The sequence below is a fragment of the Solea senegalensis genome, unplaced genomic scaffold, assembly GCF_019176455.1.
Source record: "Solea senegalensis isolate Sse05_10M unplaced genomic scaffold, IFAPA_SoseM_1 scf7180000016356, whole genome shotgun sequence".
In the NCBI taxonomy this organism is placed as follows: domain Eukaryota; kingdom Metazoa; phylum Chordata; class Actinopteri; order Pleuronectiformes; family Soleidae; genus Solea; species Solea senegalensis.
In genome coordinates, this window is record NW_025321738.1 from 1 (window position 1) to 13,174 (window position 13,174).

Genomic DNA, 13,174 nt, shown 5'->3' on the forward strand with positions numbered 1-13,174 from the left:
CTTAAGTATGTCGTCCAAAATTGGTCAAAAAAGTCATAGTATAGTATGTCGTCCAAAATCACCCAAAAAAGTCATAGGTTAATATGTCTTCCAAAATGTGACAAAAATGTCATACTTTGACAAAATATGAGTCAGTCTCTTTCAAAGTTTGATTCCACCAAAATACCACTTTGCCCATAACTGGCAGGAAGAACAGCAGGTACGCTCGAATTTACTAGTTTCCATTTTGATTGTCAAAAAACTGTGAAGGGCACCAACATGACTCATCTGTACAATCCCACTTAGAGCGGAGCTAGATACTCTGCAGTATAGTTACTGGTCAACAGAATTGTCATTTATGGGCAACAATGAAAATAGAATGGGAGAATGACAAATCACGCAGTTTTTAAATATGCTGGGCCTTATGTCAAAGAGAGGATTCAAGGCCAAAACACACTCCATTGTTCCCCCAATTTTCTAAAGCCGTGTTTCCACCGAGTGGAACATTGGGAATAGTACCAAAATAACAGGCTCCAACTATTCCATTTTCGAAGGAAGGGTGCCAAATCCTTAACTCCCTTGCATCCAGTGTTTCTTCAATGCCCACAGTCTTTTCTCATACAAAGTTTTTTCTATTTAGGCCAATCTGGGAGAGTGGCTGTCTGCGATTGGCCTGACCCAGTACCACCAGGTGTTAGTGCAGAATGGGTACGAGAACATCGACTTCATCACTGACATCACTTGGGAGGACCTGCAGGAAATAGGCATCATCAAACTGGGTAAGCCATACAGTTAAAGTTGATCAATTTGATGCATTTTTTTCACATTAGGACACAGAACCACCTCGATAATTACAGTGAATTCTTTGAAGCATTAGACTTTGCTATAGTCAAGCTTCAGCAGCAGGCAGACCTGGGTCCAGACTGTGTTGACTGGGGACATTAAGACTGGTCTGTGGTCATGCCAAGAGCTATTTAGCGAGAGATGTACATCTATATGTATATAACAGAAAATAATGTCTTTGTAAGCATCATCATATTAATCAGTACAGTGCAAGGAGTAAGCAGAGACAAACTATAATGGGCACACAAAGGAGACTCCACAGTCCTAATAGGTAATGGAAAACACTGCTGGGATAAAATAGCCTAAGATGGATCCACCCACCTGATCATTGAGCATTGGCCAACTAACTGGTTCTCAGCTGTGACCGTCACAGCCATGCACAGTCAATTTTTTCAGATTATTATATATATTATAAACTGATTAAATGTTATTGCTAAGCCGTAAAGCTTTATATTATAATCTATTACTGTATTTTGTTTTGTTTTGGGGTTTCAGTGTTGCAGCAAGTTCACATTTAAAGATAACACTGTGTCTAAAATAGAGTGCATCTCAGGCTGCTGTTTAAATTTGCTCTATTTTACTCTATCTGTGCTCTAGTATCGTAATGGGAATAAAAAACTACAATTTCATTTTTACTGAAATGTTTACGTAACATTCTTAACCGTGTAATTGAATAAAGCATATCCAATTCTGATGTTAAAGGTCACCAGAAGAAGCTGATGCTGGCAGTGAAGCAGCTGGCTGAATTGCAGCGTGCTTCTGAAGGACATGGCTCCATCCGAAAGAAGCCCCCACCAATTACGCAGCAGCAGGAAGTCATGTCTGTGGATGGCCCTCCTCCAGACGGTACGCTAACAGACGTTATTATAACGTTTGATAATGAGATCTAAACTGATTTCTCCTGTCCAATTTAAATCACATTTTTCTTTATATCTGCAGAGCTCATGTCTCCAAAGATGAGCACCTTCCAGGACAGCGAGTTGAGCACTGAGCTACAGAGTGCCATGACACAGCCAGGTCAGGAGGTCAAAGCTCAACGAACATGCAACCTCAGCAAAGACCATGATGAGGTGGTGGCAGGAGGTGGAGGTGGAGGAGGAGGAACCGCACCGCCTAAGAAGGAGGCGCGGACTATGAGGCAGCAGAGCAGCCAGGGAAGCACTTCCTCACACAGGGGCAGTGTCTCCTCTCAAGGCAAACACCGTCATTCCCACTCCCACTCCCACTCCCACTCTCAGCCTGCACCTCCCTACACGCCTCCTCACACTCCCACTAAGACTAGAACTTCATCGTCCTCCTCTACTTCCTCTGTCCAGAGTTTAGCTTCTTCTCAGTCCAAAACCAAGCCAGCCACCCAGTTTGGTCACGGGGAGAGACCTCAGTCACCGCGCTCTCACCCCCCACAGTCTCCCACTCACCGTGGAGCTCCAGGCACACACCCTCAGCAGCAGCAGCAACAGCCTCAGCCTCAGCAGCAACAGCCTCAGCCTCAGCAGCAGCAGCCTCCAGTCCAGCCAGCATACCAAAAACACCCTCAGCACCAACCACAGCCGCAGATGATGGAGAATCAGCAGCCACAGGTTCCTCTCCTCTGTCTCCCACCAGAGGCTGAGCTGGCTGAGGAAGAAGGTTCGGAGCCATCTGCACTCCAGAAGAAACGTGCCCACAGCCTCAACCGATACGCAGTGTCAGACGGCGAGTGTGATGAGCAAACAGGGCGAGGAGGTGGAGGAGCAGGAGAAGCAGATGCAGGAGGAGGTCAGAGCTCGGCTGTCGTCAGAGTGGAAGGAGGTAAATACCACACAGTGACCCACCGCGTCAGCCGCAGCCACTCCGTCCGCAACCAGGACAAGAACCCCAGCCGCAGTCATACGCAGTCGTTAGCTCTGCGTCAGAAGAAAAAGGGTCCGCCCCCACCGCCGCCCAAACGCTCCAGCTCTGCCATCTCGAGCTCCAACTCGAACCTGTCAGAAGCAAACACACAGCAGCCCACACACACCACGACAGGCGGGATGCTGGACGTGCCTTACCACCAACAGAGGAGGGCCAGTGACCTTGGGGTGTCTGTGGAAGCAGGCGCTGTGGAAACAAGCAGCATGGGTAGTGTGAGGAGCATCGCCGCCATGTTGGAAATGTCTTCTATAGGGGGCGGACCCAAAGGCATGGCACTGCAGAAGAATTTCCTTCAGGTATTGCAAAAAATAAATTGTCATCGTAGACGTGTGTGTATTCTTATCTATGCCAAGAAATATCAAGTGTACATGTTTATTCATGTAGTTTATCTGTGATTTACCAGGTGGGCAAAACACGTGATGCCATTGGTTTGGATGGTGAAGTGGTAAACCGACGGCGGACCATCAGCGGCCCGGTCACCGAGCTGGTGGCAGCCGCCAAGCGCAACCAGCCGACAGCCTCCCCTCTCCCATCTCCCTCTGTCCAACGGGAAACCTCCCCTCCCACTGTAAATAACTCCCCCCACTCCCCCCACCCTCCATCCTCCCCCCACCCCAGCTCGAGTGGCAGCGGCAGCTCATCAGAGAACCTGCCCTTTGCAGACGAGGGAAGCCTGACCATCCGCCGCCAGGGTCGAGGAGAAGGAGAAGGACAGGTAGCTATCTATATACATGTTTCATACATGCGTTATATATGTGTTCTCTATATATATGTTCCATATAGTATATATGTTATCTGTATTTATATGTTGGGGGCTGTCAATTGACTGAGTACGTAGTAGAAGTAATGAATCACAGACTGTGATAAACTGCGATTAATCAAATATTTACTTCTTCAACGCTGCTTAAAATACGTTTTTTTTTTTATTTAAAGTCACTGAATGAATGTAGAATGAACACAAATGAGGCATATTTACGTTCAGTTACTGTAGTTTCGTAGCATCTTAAAGTTTAAACAGATTCTGCCACTGCTATGAACTTCAGATAGAACTGGCTTTCACTGACACACTTAAACATACTCACAGCAAACTAGAGAGACATTAAGGCCAGTGAAACAATCATTTCTCGCGTGTCCTCGTATTATTATGGTGCCACTTTACTGTGTTGCGATGTGAGGCTCAAGTATTTGTCATGACTCACAGAAGTCCAGTGTTCCGCATCCTCATCCTCTTTATATAATGTTAATATTCATCACTCTAGTCACACTCGAGTCCAAGATGTGTCTCGATGTGTTTCTCTCAGTCTATTTTCCTCAAAAATGCTAACTAGTTTTTGAGCCAGTTACCAAAATTAGTAGTTAGCTTTTTTGTTTAGATTTAGGTTATTTACCCACAACTAATGCACTCCTGCAATTTCGACAGCACCTCCATCTGTCTATCTATTTCTATCTATTGTAATGTGCTTAAGTGCTAACATGTGAAGCTTTATATGTGTTAGTCATGTATCTTTGTCAATGTTTTTGACTGTGCAAAAATCACCTCTTGTCATGAATGTATGAATTTTCCGTTAGTGTGTATTTTGTGTCTGTCTGCAGGGCGACGGCGAGGGTCCCCAGGGCGAGGCCAGTTACCCTCAGGAGGACACCTCCAGCGTTGAGGCCCCAGCGACTCTGAAGAGGCGGCTCCACAGCTCCAAGCCCCACCCCAACGGCTCCGACTTCACCCTCCAGGAGTCATCTACCGTCAAACGGCGGCCCAAGAGTCGCGACAAGGAGCCTGAGGGTTACACAGACCTGGCTGCGGCTAATGGAGACCCTGTGGCAACCGCACCGCCGAACACCACGCAGCCGGTGCCTTACCAGAACGGTACTGCCACCATGAGGCGTCGTCCAGTGTCTGATGCCGGAGTGACGGAGCAGCCGCAACCTCAACCGCAACCGCAACCTCAACTGCAACCGCAACCCCAACATCAGCCTCAACCCCAACATCAGCCTCAACCTCAATCGCAAGTGACTGCTGCTCTTCGCAGAGACAGCATGGATCAAACAGTTCCACTCGTCAGTGAGACAGGTCAGCAGAGGAAACCAAAGCCGCCAGTCTCCCCCAAGCCTGTGGTCGGTCAAATAAAGAGACAAGGAGGTCCACAGCCTGTCTCCAACAAGAGAGTCCCGCTGCCAGGCCCCGGCACACCTGGAAGCCCAGGTACTTACAGTGTATGCGTGTGTGTGGGGGAGGTTGTAACAGGAGTACGTTTGAAGCATGCTGACACCTTTACATAATCTTTCTGATCCTTTGAAGGCCTCGGAATGCCTCAAAACAAACTCACCAGCTATTGACTATGTTGATTAGTGTTGACTGCGCACACAAGAACAAACAGGTGCTTGTTTAGCCTGAGAAAATCTTCAAATCCTTCTCACTGTCACACCACAGAGGGAGGCGGGTGCCACTTGTTTCATGTGTCAGTATGCTCACTCCAAAGGTTTTGTTTTAAATGCATCGTTGCATCAGACAAAAGTATGAATGTTATCAGGTACAGTATGTAAAATTTAGCTACTTCACCCATGTAGCCTTCAGTTAGCATCAAAGATGTTTAGTTTGTCCATTTTAAAAATTGATCTGATGGAAAATTAGACTTCTGGACCTACTCTAGACTCACAGCTGGCTGGTCACAGTAGACTTTGACCGATCAGAGGTAAGAGGTGTCAATATCTGTTCTTCTTCAGCTCCTCTTTATGTGTCCCTTCAGTGGAAAGGCTGTGATTCCAGGACCAGCAACAATTACCAGCACTGCAAAGAAACCTCAAATATTGAAAGAGTCTAGAAGACAAAAACACAAATAAATATCAGCAGAGTTTCAGACATGGACACATTGCCTTTGGTCATGTAATGCATATGCAATGAGTATATCTGGGTTTTTTTTTTACAACCAACGAATAAATTCTACCTGAGAATGCAATAAAAAAAACAAAAAAAAACTGATACTGATCCTGATCCTCATACTGGATTAATAATTTTGTTAGTCTAATCAGACGTGGAAGATCAATTCCAATACTGTAGTTGACGCAAGAAACACTTAAGTTAACTGCCTAGTTTGGTGGACAGGTAGAGCTGGGTGTCCTCTGCGTTGCAGTGGCAGTGATTGTGGTGTTTATGGAAGATATGGCCAAGGGGGAGAAGGTAAATTATAAAAACCAGGGGCCCCAGGACAGAGCCTTGGGGCACACCTTTGGTGACGGGGACTGGATCAGATGTGAATGATTTTAACTAAATGAACTGAGTGCGACCAGAGTGGTAATACTGTATTTGATGCAAAAAAAAAAACACTTAAGCTTACTTAAGCCAGATTTGGGACTATATTCATGCTGACTGCTGACAATAAACAAGCTAAGATATAAAAACACAAGCAGCAACCCTCACCCAGGCTCTGACCCCACAGCTGTCAGGCGCTTAAAGTATTTTATGATTTTACCTCAAAGACGGTGAAAATGAGGAGCGCTTTAAGTCCAGGATGCTGGACTTAAAGCAGCTCAGTCAGCCGATCATTTGAGTAGCTGACCGTTAGCCCTTGTGACCTACACCTGACTACACTTTTCTTCTCTCTCTCTCTCTGTCTCTGTAGTTGAAGGAAAGAAGATCCCTCCACCAGTCTCGCCCAAACCGGTGCCCCCACCTACGGCGCCCAAACCGGCCAAGCTCATCCACTCCATGACCAGTCCGCCGTCTCCGACCCCGGCTGCCGCCCCAGTCCATCAGCACTCTGCGGTGACCCGGCAGACCAGCTCGCCGCCTTCTTTCCCTTACACCAACTCTCCCAGCCCACCAAACGCCAAACCGCTGAGCCCGTCCCCTCAGAGCCCCCACACCCCACAGACCCCCACCACTCCACAGACTCCCGCCACTCCCAGCCCGACCCCGCCGCCCGTCAAGCCCCCTCGGTCGTCCATCGGCGGCGTGTCTGTAGACACTGGGATGGTGGGAGGCGGCGGTGTGACGGCGCCAGCCGCCCCGACGACACCGGACCTGTGCGTGGATTCTCTGGTGCATCAGAAGCTGGAGGAGACGAGCGCGTCGCTGGCCGCGGCCCTGCGAGCAGTCGAGGATAAGATACTGCGGCAGGAGGAGTGAGTAACACACACACACACACACACACACACACACACACTCGGAATGTGATTGATTGATTACTTAAGCTACACACTCAATCTTCTTCTTAGCTTAGACGTGTTTGCCACTTTCTACCAGTAACCACAGTGAAGTGAGAGTCTCATTGACTTTAAATAAAGATATGTGCTCCTCTCTGTGTGTGTGTGTGTGTGTGTGTGTAGCTCTGTGGCTGAGCAGAAGACCACCGTCAGCATCCTGGACGACATCGGCAGCATGTTCGATGACCTGGCCGACCAGCTGGACGCCATGTTGGAGTAACCATAGAGACTAATCAGCATGTCTCCATGGCAACGCTGCAACGGGACTGACTCAGATGGCACAATGGGCAACATGCCTCTCTATCTCTCTCTCTTTCCTCCTCATCATCCTTCCCGCCGCGTCGTGTCTCTCCTCCCCTCTCCTCTCCTCTCCATCCATCCACTGCTGCTCTGAAAGAAAAAAAAAAAACCCTCTTTCATCCTCCTCTTCCTCTCATCACCTGTCGCTGATGAAGACAATGAAGATTGAGACAGTGGAGCAGTGCCACAGAACCTTGGTGGACATGGAGGATGAGTAATGAGAGAGAGAGACGCTTAAACGAGAGGCCAAAAGAACAAGTGATGTTGAGAGGAAACATCAAAAAAAAGAAGAAGAAGAAGAAGAAAAATCATCAGATGAAGAAATGAAACAAAATGGAGGAGACTGCACTTCGACCGCGGGGTCTTTTATGAACTCCAGACGGACTCGAACAAAATAATATAAACTAATACTGATTGAAAAACCTGCTGTGTCATGAATCATAGTATGGTATGTGTACATTCTAAGCATGGAGAGTTTATATCTACTGAAAAAGTCCTGCATTAGCACACTAATATATAATATACCGATAAATATGAATCTCTAGCTCTTTGGTTTGATGTCTTGGTTCTGTGTGGAATGGTGACCTCTGGTGTTGTGAAGATGTAAATGACTTGGTGGAAAAAAAAAAAATGTATCTGTGACCAAACAAGACTATTCAGCTCCTCAAGGGTGTGTGTGTGCGTGTGTGCGTGTGCGTGTGTGTGTGTGTGTGTGTGGTATGAGTTATTGACAGGTGGGTTCAGTTTGTGGTTTATCAGGATTTCAGGATCACATCCAGTTTCTTGTCCTGGCTGCATTATCATCATCGCCCTCAACACACACTCACACACACACACACAGGAGAAGCACAATGACCCATGCAGCCAGTGCACACACACACACACACACACACACACACACACACACACACACACACACAGGAGCCTGCACAATATAAACTACAACACGAGAAGTGGAGGGGAATGAAAAGCCTCAGAGCAGATGTTAGGTGTTGTAGATGAAGTTGGCACCATGGGAAGTTTCAAGTTGTCGGTGAAAGGGTTTGAGGTACAAGTTCAAGGATCAGGTCAAAGGTCAGATCAGCCTCAGGTGGTCCAAACTTCCCCCGCACAATAAAAAAAAAACAAAAAAAACAACACACATAAAATAAGCACCAGAGTTAAAGGGCCAGTGAAGTCATCTTCACCCAGACTGTTTCAAGCTCCTCCTGGTACCTGCGTCAGGTTCCCCATGTTTCCACATTCCAAAAAAGAAAATCTATTCTGAGATACTTTCATAGTGTATATTCATTTTCAAACTTTGCTAAGCAGGGATGCACCGATACGTGTGATGTCTTTTCAGAAGAATGTTGAAGATTACATGTCATTTGTTGAACTCAGCACAGAAATGTTGAGTGTCAGCGTCAGGGTAGAGTCTGTTGACAGTTTCCTGTTTGTGTGTCCGCGTGGACGAGTGGACGGACCAGACCTGCTGCTGCTGTATCAGCTGCGTGTCACATTTAAAAGTCCTGCTCTTCAGCAGATGAACGTGAAAACAGCTCGTGTTTGTCAAAGGGAGCACTGTATAAGCACTCGCCTCCCAGTTTATTAGGTACACCTGGTCAATGCGTTTAGGCATGTGGGCATAGTAAAGAAAAGCTGCTAAAGTTTAAACGGAGCATCGGAATGAGAAAGAAAAGGGATTTAAGTGACTTTGAACGTGGCGTGGTGGAACAGGCTTGTCTGATTATGCTCAGAAACTGTTCATTTACTGGGATTTTCATGCACAACCATCTCTGGGGTTTACAGAGAATGGTCCAACAAAGAGGAAACACCAGTGAGTGGTAGATCTCTGGTCAAAGTCAGACTGGTTTGGATGGACGACCACACCTGGTGCCACCAGTGTACCTAATAAAGTGGTCAGTGAGTGGAAACGATAGAGAAGATGCAGAATTTTCCCGTAATGTGACAAATTTAATGCCATTAAGAAACTCTCAGTATTGGTGCATCCCTGCTCCTACACAGTTCATTTTAATGACACACGACAGCTAAAACACTTCCTGACACCTCAGCCAACTTCTTCCCTCTTTTACCTCTCTCTCCTTCCCACTCTCCTGCAGCCGCCCACCCTCCGCTGCCATGACAATCTACATCATCTCCCGCACCATCTCCTCATCGGGCATCACCGTGGTTACTGCGCAGTGTGTTGCCATGACAGCATTTTCATGAGATTTAAAAAAAAAAGAAAAGACAGAAAGAAAAGTGTTGAAATGGAGCGAGAGCGGCAGCAGGACGGTTAGTTTGTGGCTGTGCTTCGCGCTCCGGCACAGAAATGAAAAAGAAAACAGAGAATAGTTGTGGTATTTAAATTATGATCACATAGAGATTATATATATGGATATTTGCAAAAGAAAAAAAAAGTGTATTTATGATGTGTGTGTCATCCTGAAGACTATTTTTCAAAGTAAACAGATCTAATCTGAGTGTTGAATCACTTTGCTTCTCCATGCTTAAGTGGTACCATGTTGGATTATATCCAGGAAGCGCTTTTTTATTTTTTATTTTTAATATTATTGTTGTTATTATTTCTTCCTCTACCTACATGTGTCCGGGTGTGGCGATGTGTTCAATGCAAGCAGTTCTTCAGAGTTTCATTTTGTATGATTTTTTGAATGGTTTTCAATGCGACGTTGAGTTGTTTTGTTCTTCTTTTCTTTGAAACATGTGCCTTGCTTTGTGATTTCTGGTCTGACGACAATACAGTAGATGGCTGTGTACCAACTGTGTACAGATCTTTCTCTTTCCTCTGCTTCACTTCCTCATTTCACATGTGATCAGGAAACTAGAAAGCTGCACGGCCTCGCAGCTGTGAAACCGATCACTCTGCAGGAAACAAGGTCACGCGCTGACTGACGTTTAGCCTTTTCATCGCCGTCGTGTTCCTGTCGGATTTTGTCATAATCGTTAGCGGGTGAATTCTTTACGGCCGTAAAAACTTTGTGCAGACATTTGATCCTTTCTTTCTTTCTTTCTTTCTTTCTTTAGTGCAAATGGACGCTTGTGCCAGAATTTCCCTCGAAACATTGTTGACAAGTCACGGTAATGAAAGCAGAACACGCAAGACATACAATTATTATGTCTTATTCACAAACGGTGTTTGCGTTAACTCCATCTGATTAGATTTGTAATTTTAAAAGCCTTTAAAATGATGTATTTAAGTCTCTTTATTTTAATTTTGGCTATAAGTTTGCTATAAAAACAGCATAAAGCAAGGCCTGTGCTTAAGTGCATATAAAACATTAGTATTTTTAAGCAGTTTTACTCTTATGCAAACATAGAAATCCGGGTAGTATATTTAATTTCTGCCATGATCTCTAAATTTCACACTAGACTATTGAAAACTATTCAAATATATTGAGATTACACACATTACACATATGTGATATCAACAATCACGTAAATATCTGCAGTATATATGGATACCATTTGAATATTTCTTCATATTGAAAAGTAAAAGTGAAAATGAGATATTAAAAATAGGGATGAGCAGAAACAAAAAACCTGGATTGAATATCGAAAATTAAGCTTAATATCAGGCTGATATTGGTATTAGTTGATACTCAAGTTTGTCATATTGGACATAAAAAAGTGATATTGAGCCATCCCTGATTAAAAATGTCGGAGTTTTTGCTAAACATTGAAAAGCTTTTACAGTTTTAATTCCATTTAAATCATATTTATCTTTTAAAAAACCAGACTCCACCTGATTAAACAGTCACGTTACAGTAAGACAGCTTCTCTCTGACAGAGACGTTCACATTCCGGCTGAAACAACAACAACAACAACAACAACAACGTCTTTGGAAAAAGTCAGACTGTTGACGTTTTGACATTTTAGCATTAGCTTAGCTCACTCTGAACCGCGACAGAGCAGGTACTAAAAACACCACCAGGTACCAGGTACTGTCACTAATGGAAAAGCAAAAAAGCTGAGTAATGCTAGAACTGTATTATTGAACAGCGTCCTAAGCTTCTGCTCAGCTAACTAACAGCTAACAGCTAACAGCTAACCGGTCGTTAAAGGCCTTTTTCACAGCAGCCATTTTGTCCTGATTAGCAGGGAAAGCACAGGCGTTAGTGACAATTCAGTCGTCGTTAGTCTGATTATTTTAAAACAAACATATTTGAACTAAATGTCAGTTAATTACAGTCACGTATACATGTCCGGTCCAGTTAGCAGCAGCCGTGTGCGCTCTGATTTCATCATGACACTGGAGAGTTTTACAGTTTTTACTTTGTTTTTGTCTTTTTTTTTGGTTTGTGGTCAAACCATTAAACTAAACACATTAGTGCTTTATCATTGCCAGAAATAAACAATATTATCCATTACTATCCATGATTGGGGTGGTTTACAGGGAGACAGGGCCCTGCTGGACCCCCCCTGTAGAACCACCCCTGGTGCTCAGATCTGTAATGTCCGTGATAAACAGTATTTGTCATCTTCTCGCTCTCTTTCTTACGACGGCACAGACGTTCTTCAGATACATCAGACTCATCGTGTGAAAATCATTCACATTTTCTTTTATTTGCCTTCTCTCCTCCTTCCTGAGGTCACCTGACCTCTACTGTTATTTTGAACATACTTGGGTGAGTGCGTGAGGTCAGGGTCAGCTACAAAGGTGAAATACCACAGATGTTGAGAAGACACAGATGTTGTGGAGCAACATATTTTTTTTTTATTATTATTATTTTTTTAAGAATAAGAAAAAAAGTGTTGCTTTGATTTAATGTCCCACCTGTGCTTCTCTGGACAGACAGTGAGTGTCTCCTTGTCTCCTCGTCTCCTCTGCTCTGCAGTGACTGTATGCGAGTGTGTGAGAAGCTGAGTGTGTGTCACGTGTTGCTCTGAAACTCGTGTGTGAGCGTGTGTGTGCGTGTGCGTGGACAGCGGTGTGCTCGCAGTGACTGCATCTTATGACCATTTGCTTTGAACAAATAAATGTTATATACAAACTGCACCGTCTCCCACTCTGCCTTTGTTTTCAGACAGTTCAGAGCTCCTCCTCCAGGGGGCAGCAAGTGAGCACACGTTACTGGGTGGCGTTCAGTTCAATCTAACTTATTTTATTGTTATATTAAGAATATTTTTATGTAAATAAAAGATAAAACTGTGCAGTAATGAGAGGATTAGTGACGTCTAATGTTAAGACCATGAACCTGGGTCTTTTTTACTGTAGCGACAGTGCTAACCACTACACCGCCACATATCCATAGTATATTCAGTTTCACTCATTGGTTCCTTAATTAGAAAAAGATATACGTTCATATTAGTTTTGTTTTTTTTCCAAACTTTGACTTAAAAATATAGAATATAAAGATCTCTCTTACTATTGTGGTCTATAGGAAAATTAGGTTGCATGGATGAGCGGCAAGCCAGAGGTGTGAGGTCATGTGATGCACAGAGGAATGCAAGGTGCATGTAGGGGGCGTGGCCTCAATAGCCCTGCTGCAGTAAGTAGTGCTTGCTATGTGCCTGTGGTTGAGGAAAAACATTATTATTCAACTGTATTTGCATCAAATCTGATTGTTGTAGCCAATATTATGATACAATATCAATTATTACAAATTACTGAATTTTGTTCTCATAAAATTCATAGATATAAGCGTTATTTTTTCATTTGAAAGTTTTTTTTTATATACATATACATATATATATATATACATATATATATATATATATATATATATATATACATATATATATATACATATATATATATATATACATATATATACATAAAAAAAAACTGTCACGGTAAGTAAGTCATCAGAAGTGAACAAATGAAGTGAAAGAAGGCATTATGAAGCCCTGGAGTCTGTCTGAGGGACAAATAAAGGATTATCTTATCTTATCTAGAGTCTTCAGTTTCATTCTACTTTTTTTTGAAGGGCCAGTAAAACACAAACATTCATTTTCTGT

General features: G+C 44.1%; 1 protein-coding gene and 1 long non-coding RNA gene across 2 annotated transcripts; both read left to right on the top strand.

The window, feature by feature from the left end:
• Nucleotides 1–619: 619 nt before the first annotated feature.
• On the top strand, nucleotides 620–7,262 carry LOC122763030 (caskin-1-like; the record flags this gene model as incomplete). Its single annotated transcript, XM_044018148.1, has 7 exons — nucleotides 620–758; nucleotides 1,525–1,668; nucleotides 1,762–3,011; nucleotides 3,119–3,430; nucleotides 4,309–4,915; nucleotides 6,333–6,834; nucleotides 7,039–7,262. Coding segments are annotated over 7 exons (3,051 nt in total), but the record flags the coding sequence as incomplete, so codon positions are not given.
• Nucleotides 7,263–7,298: 36 nt separating this feature from the next.
• On the top strand, nucleotides 7,299–12,210 carry LOC122763032. The gene is made up of 2 exons (XR_006358835.1): nucleotides 7,299–7,932; nucleotides 12,118–12,210. It is a non-coding gene; the product is annotated as an uncharacterized LOC122763032 (long non-coding RNA).
• The last annotated feature ends 964 nt before the right edge of the window (nucleotides 12,211–13,174 follow it).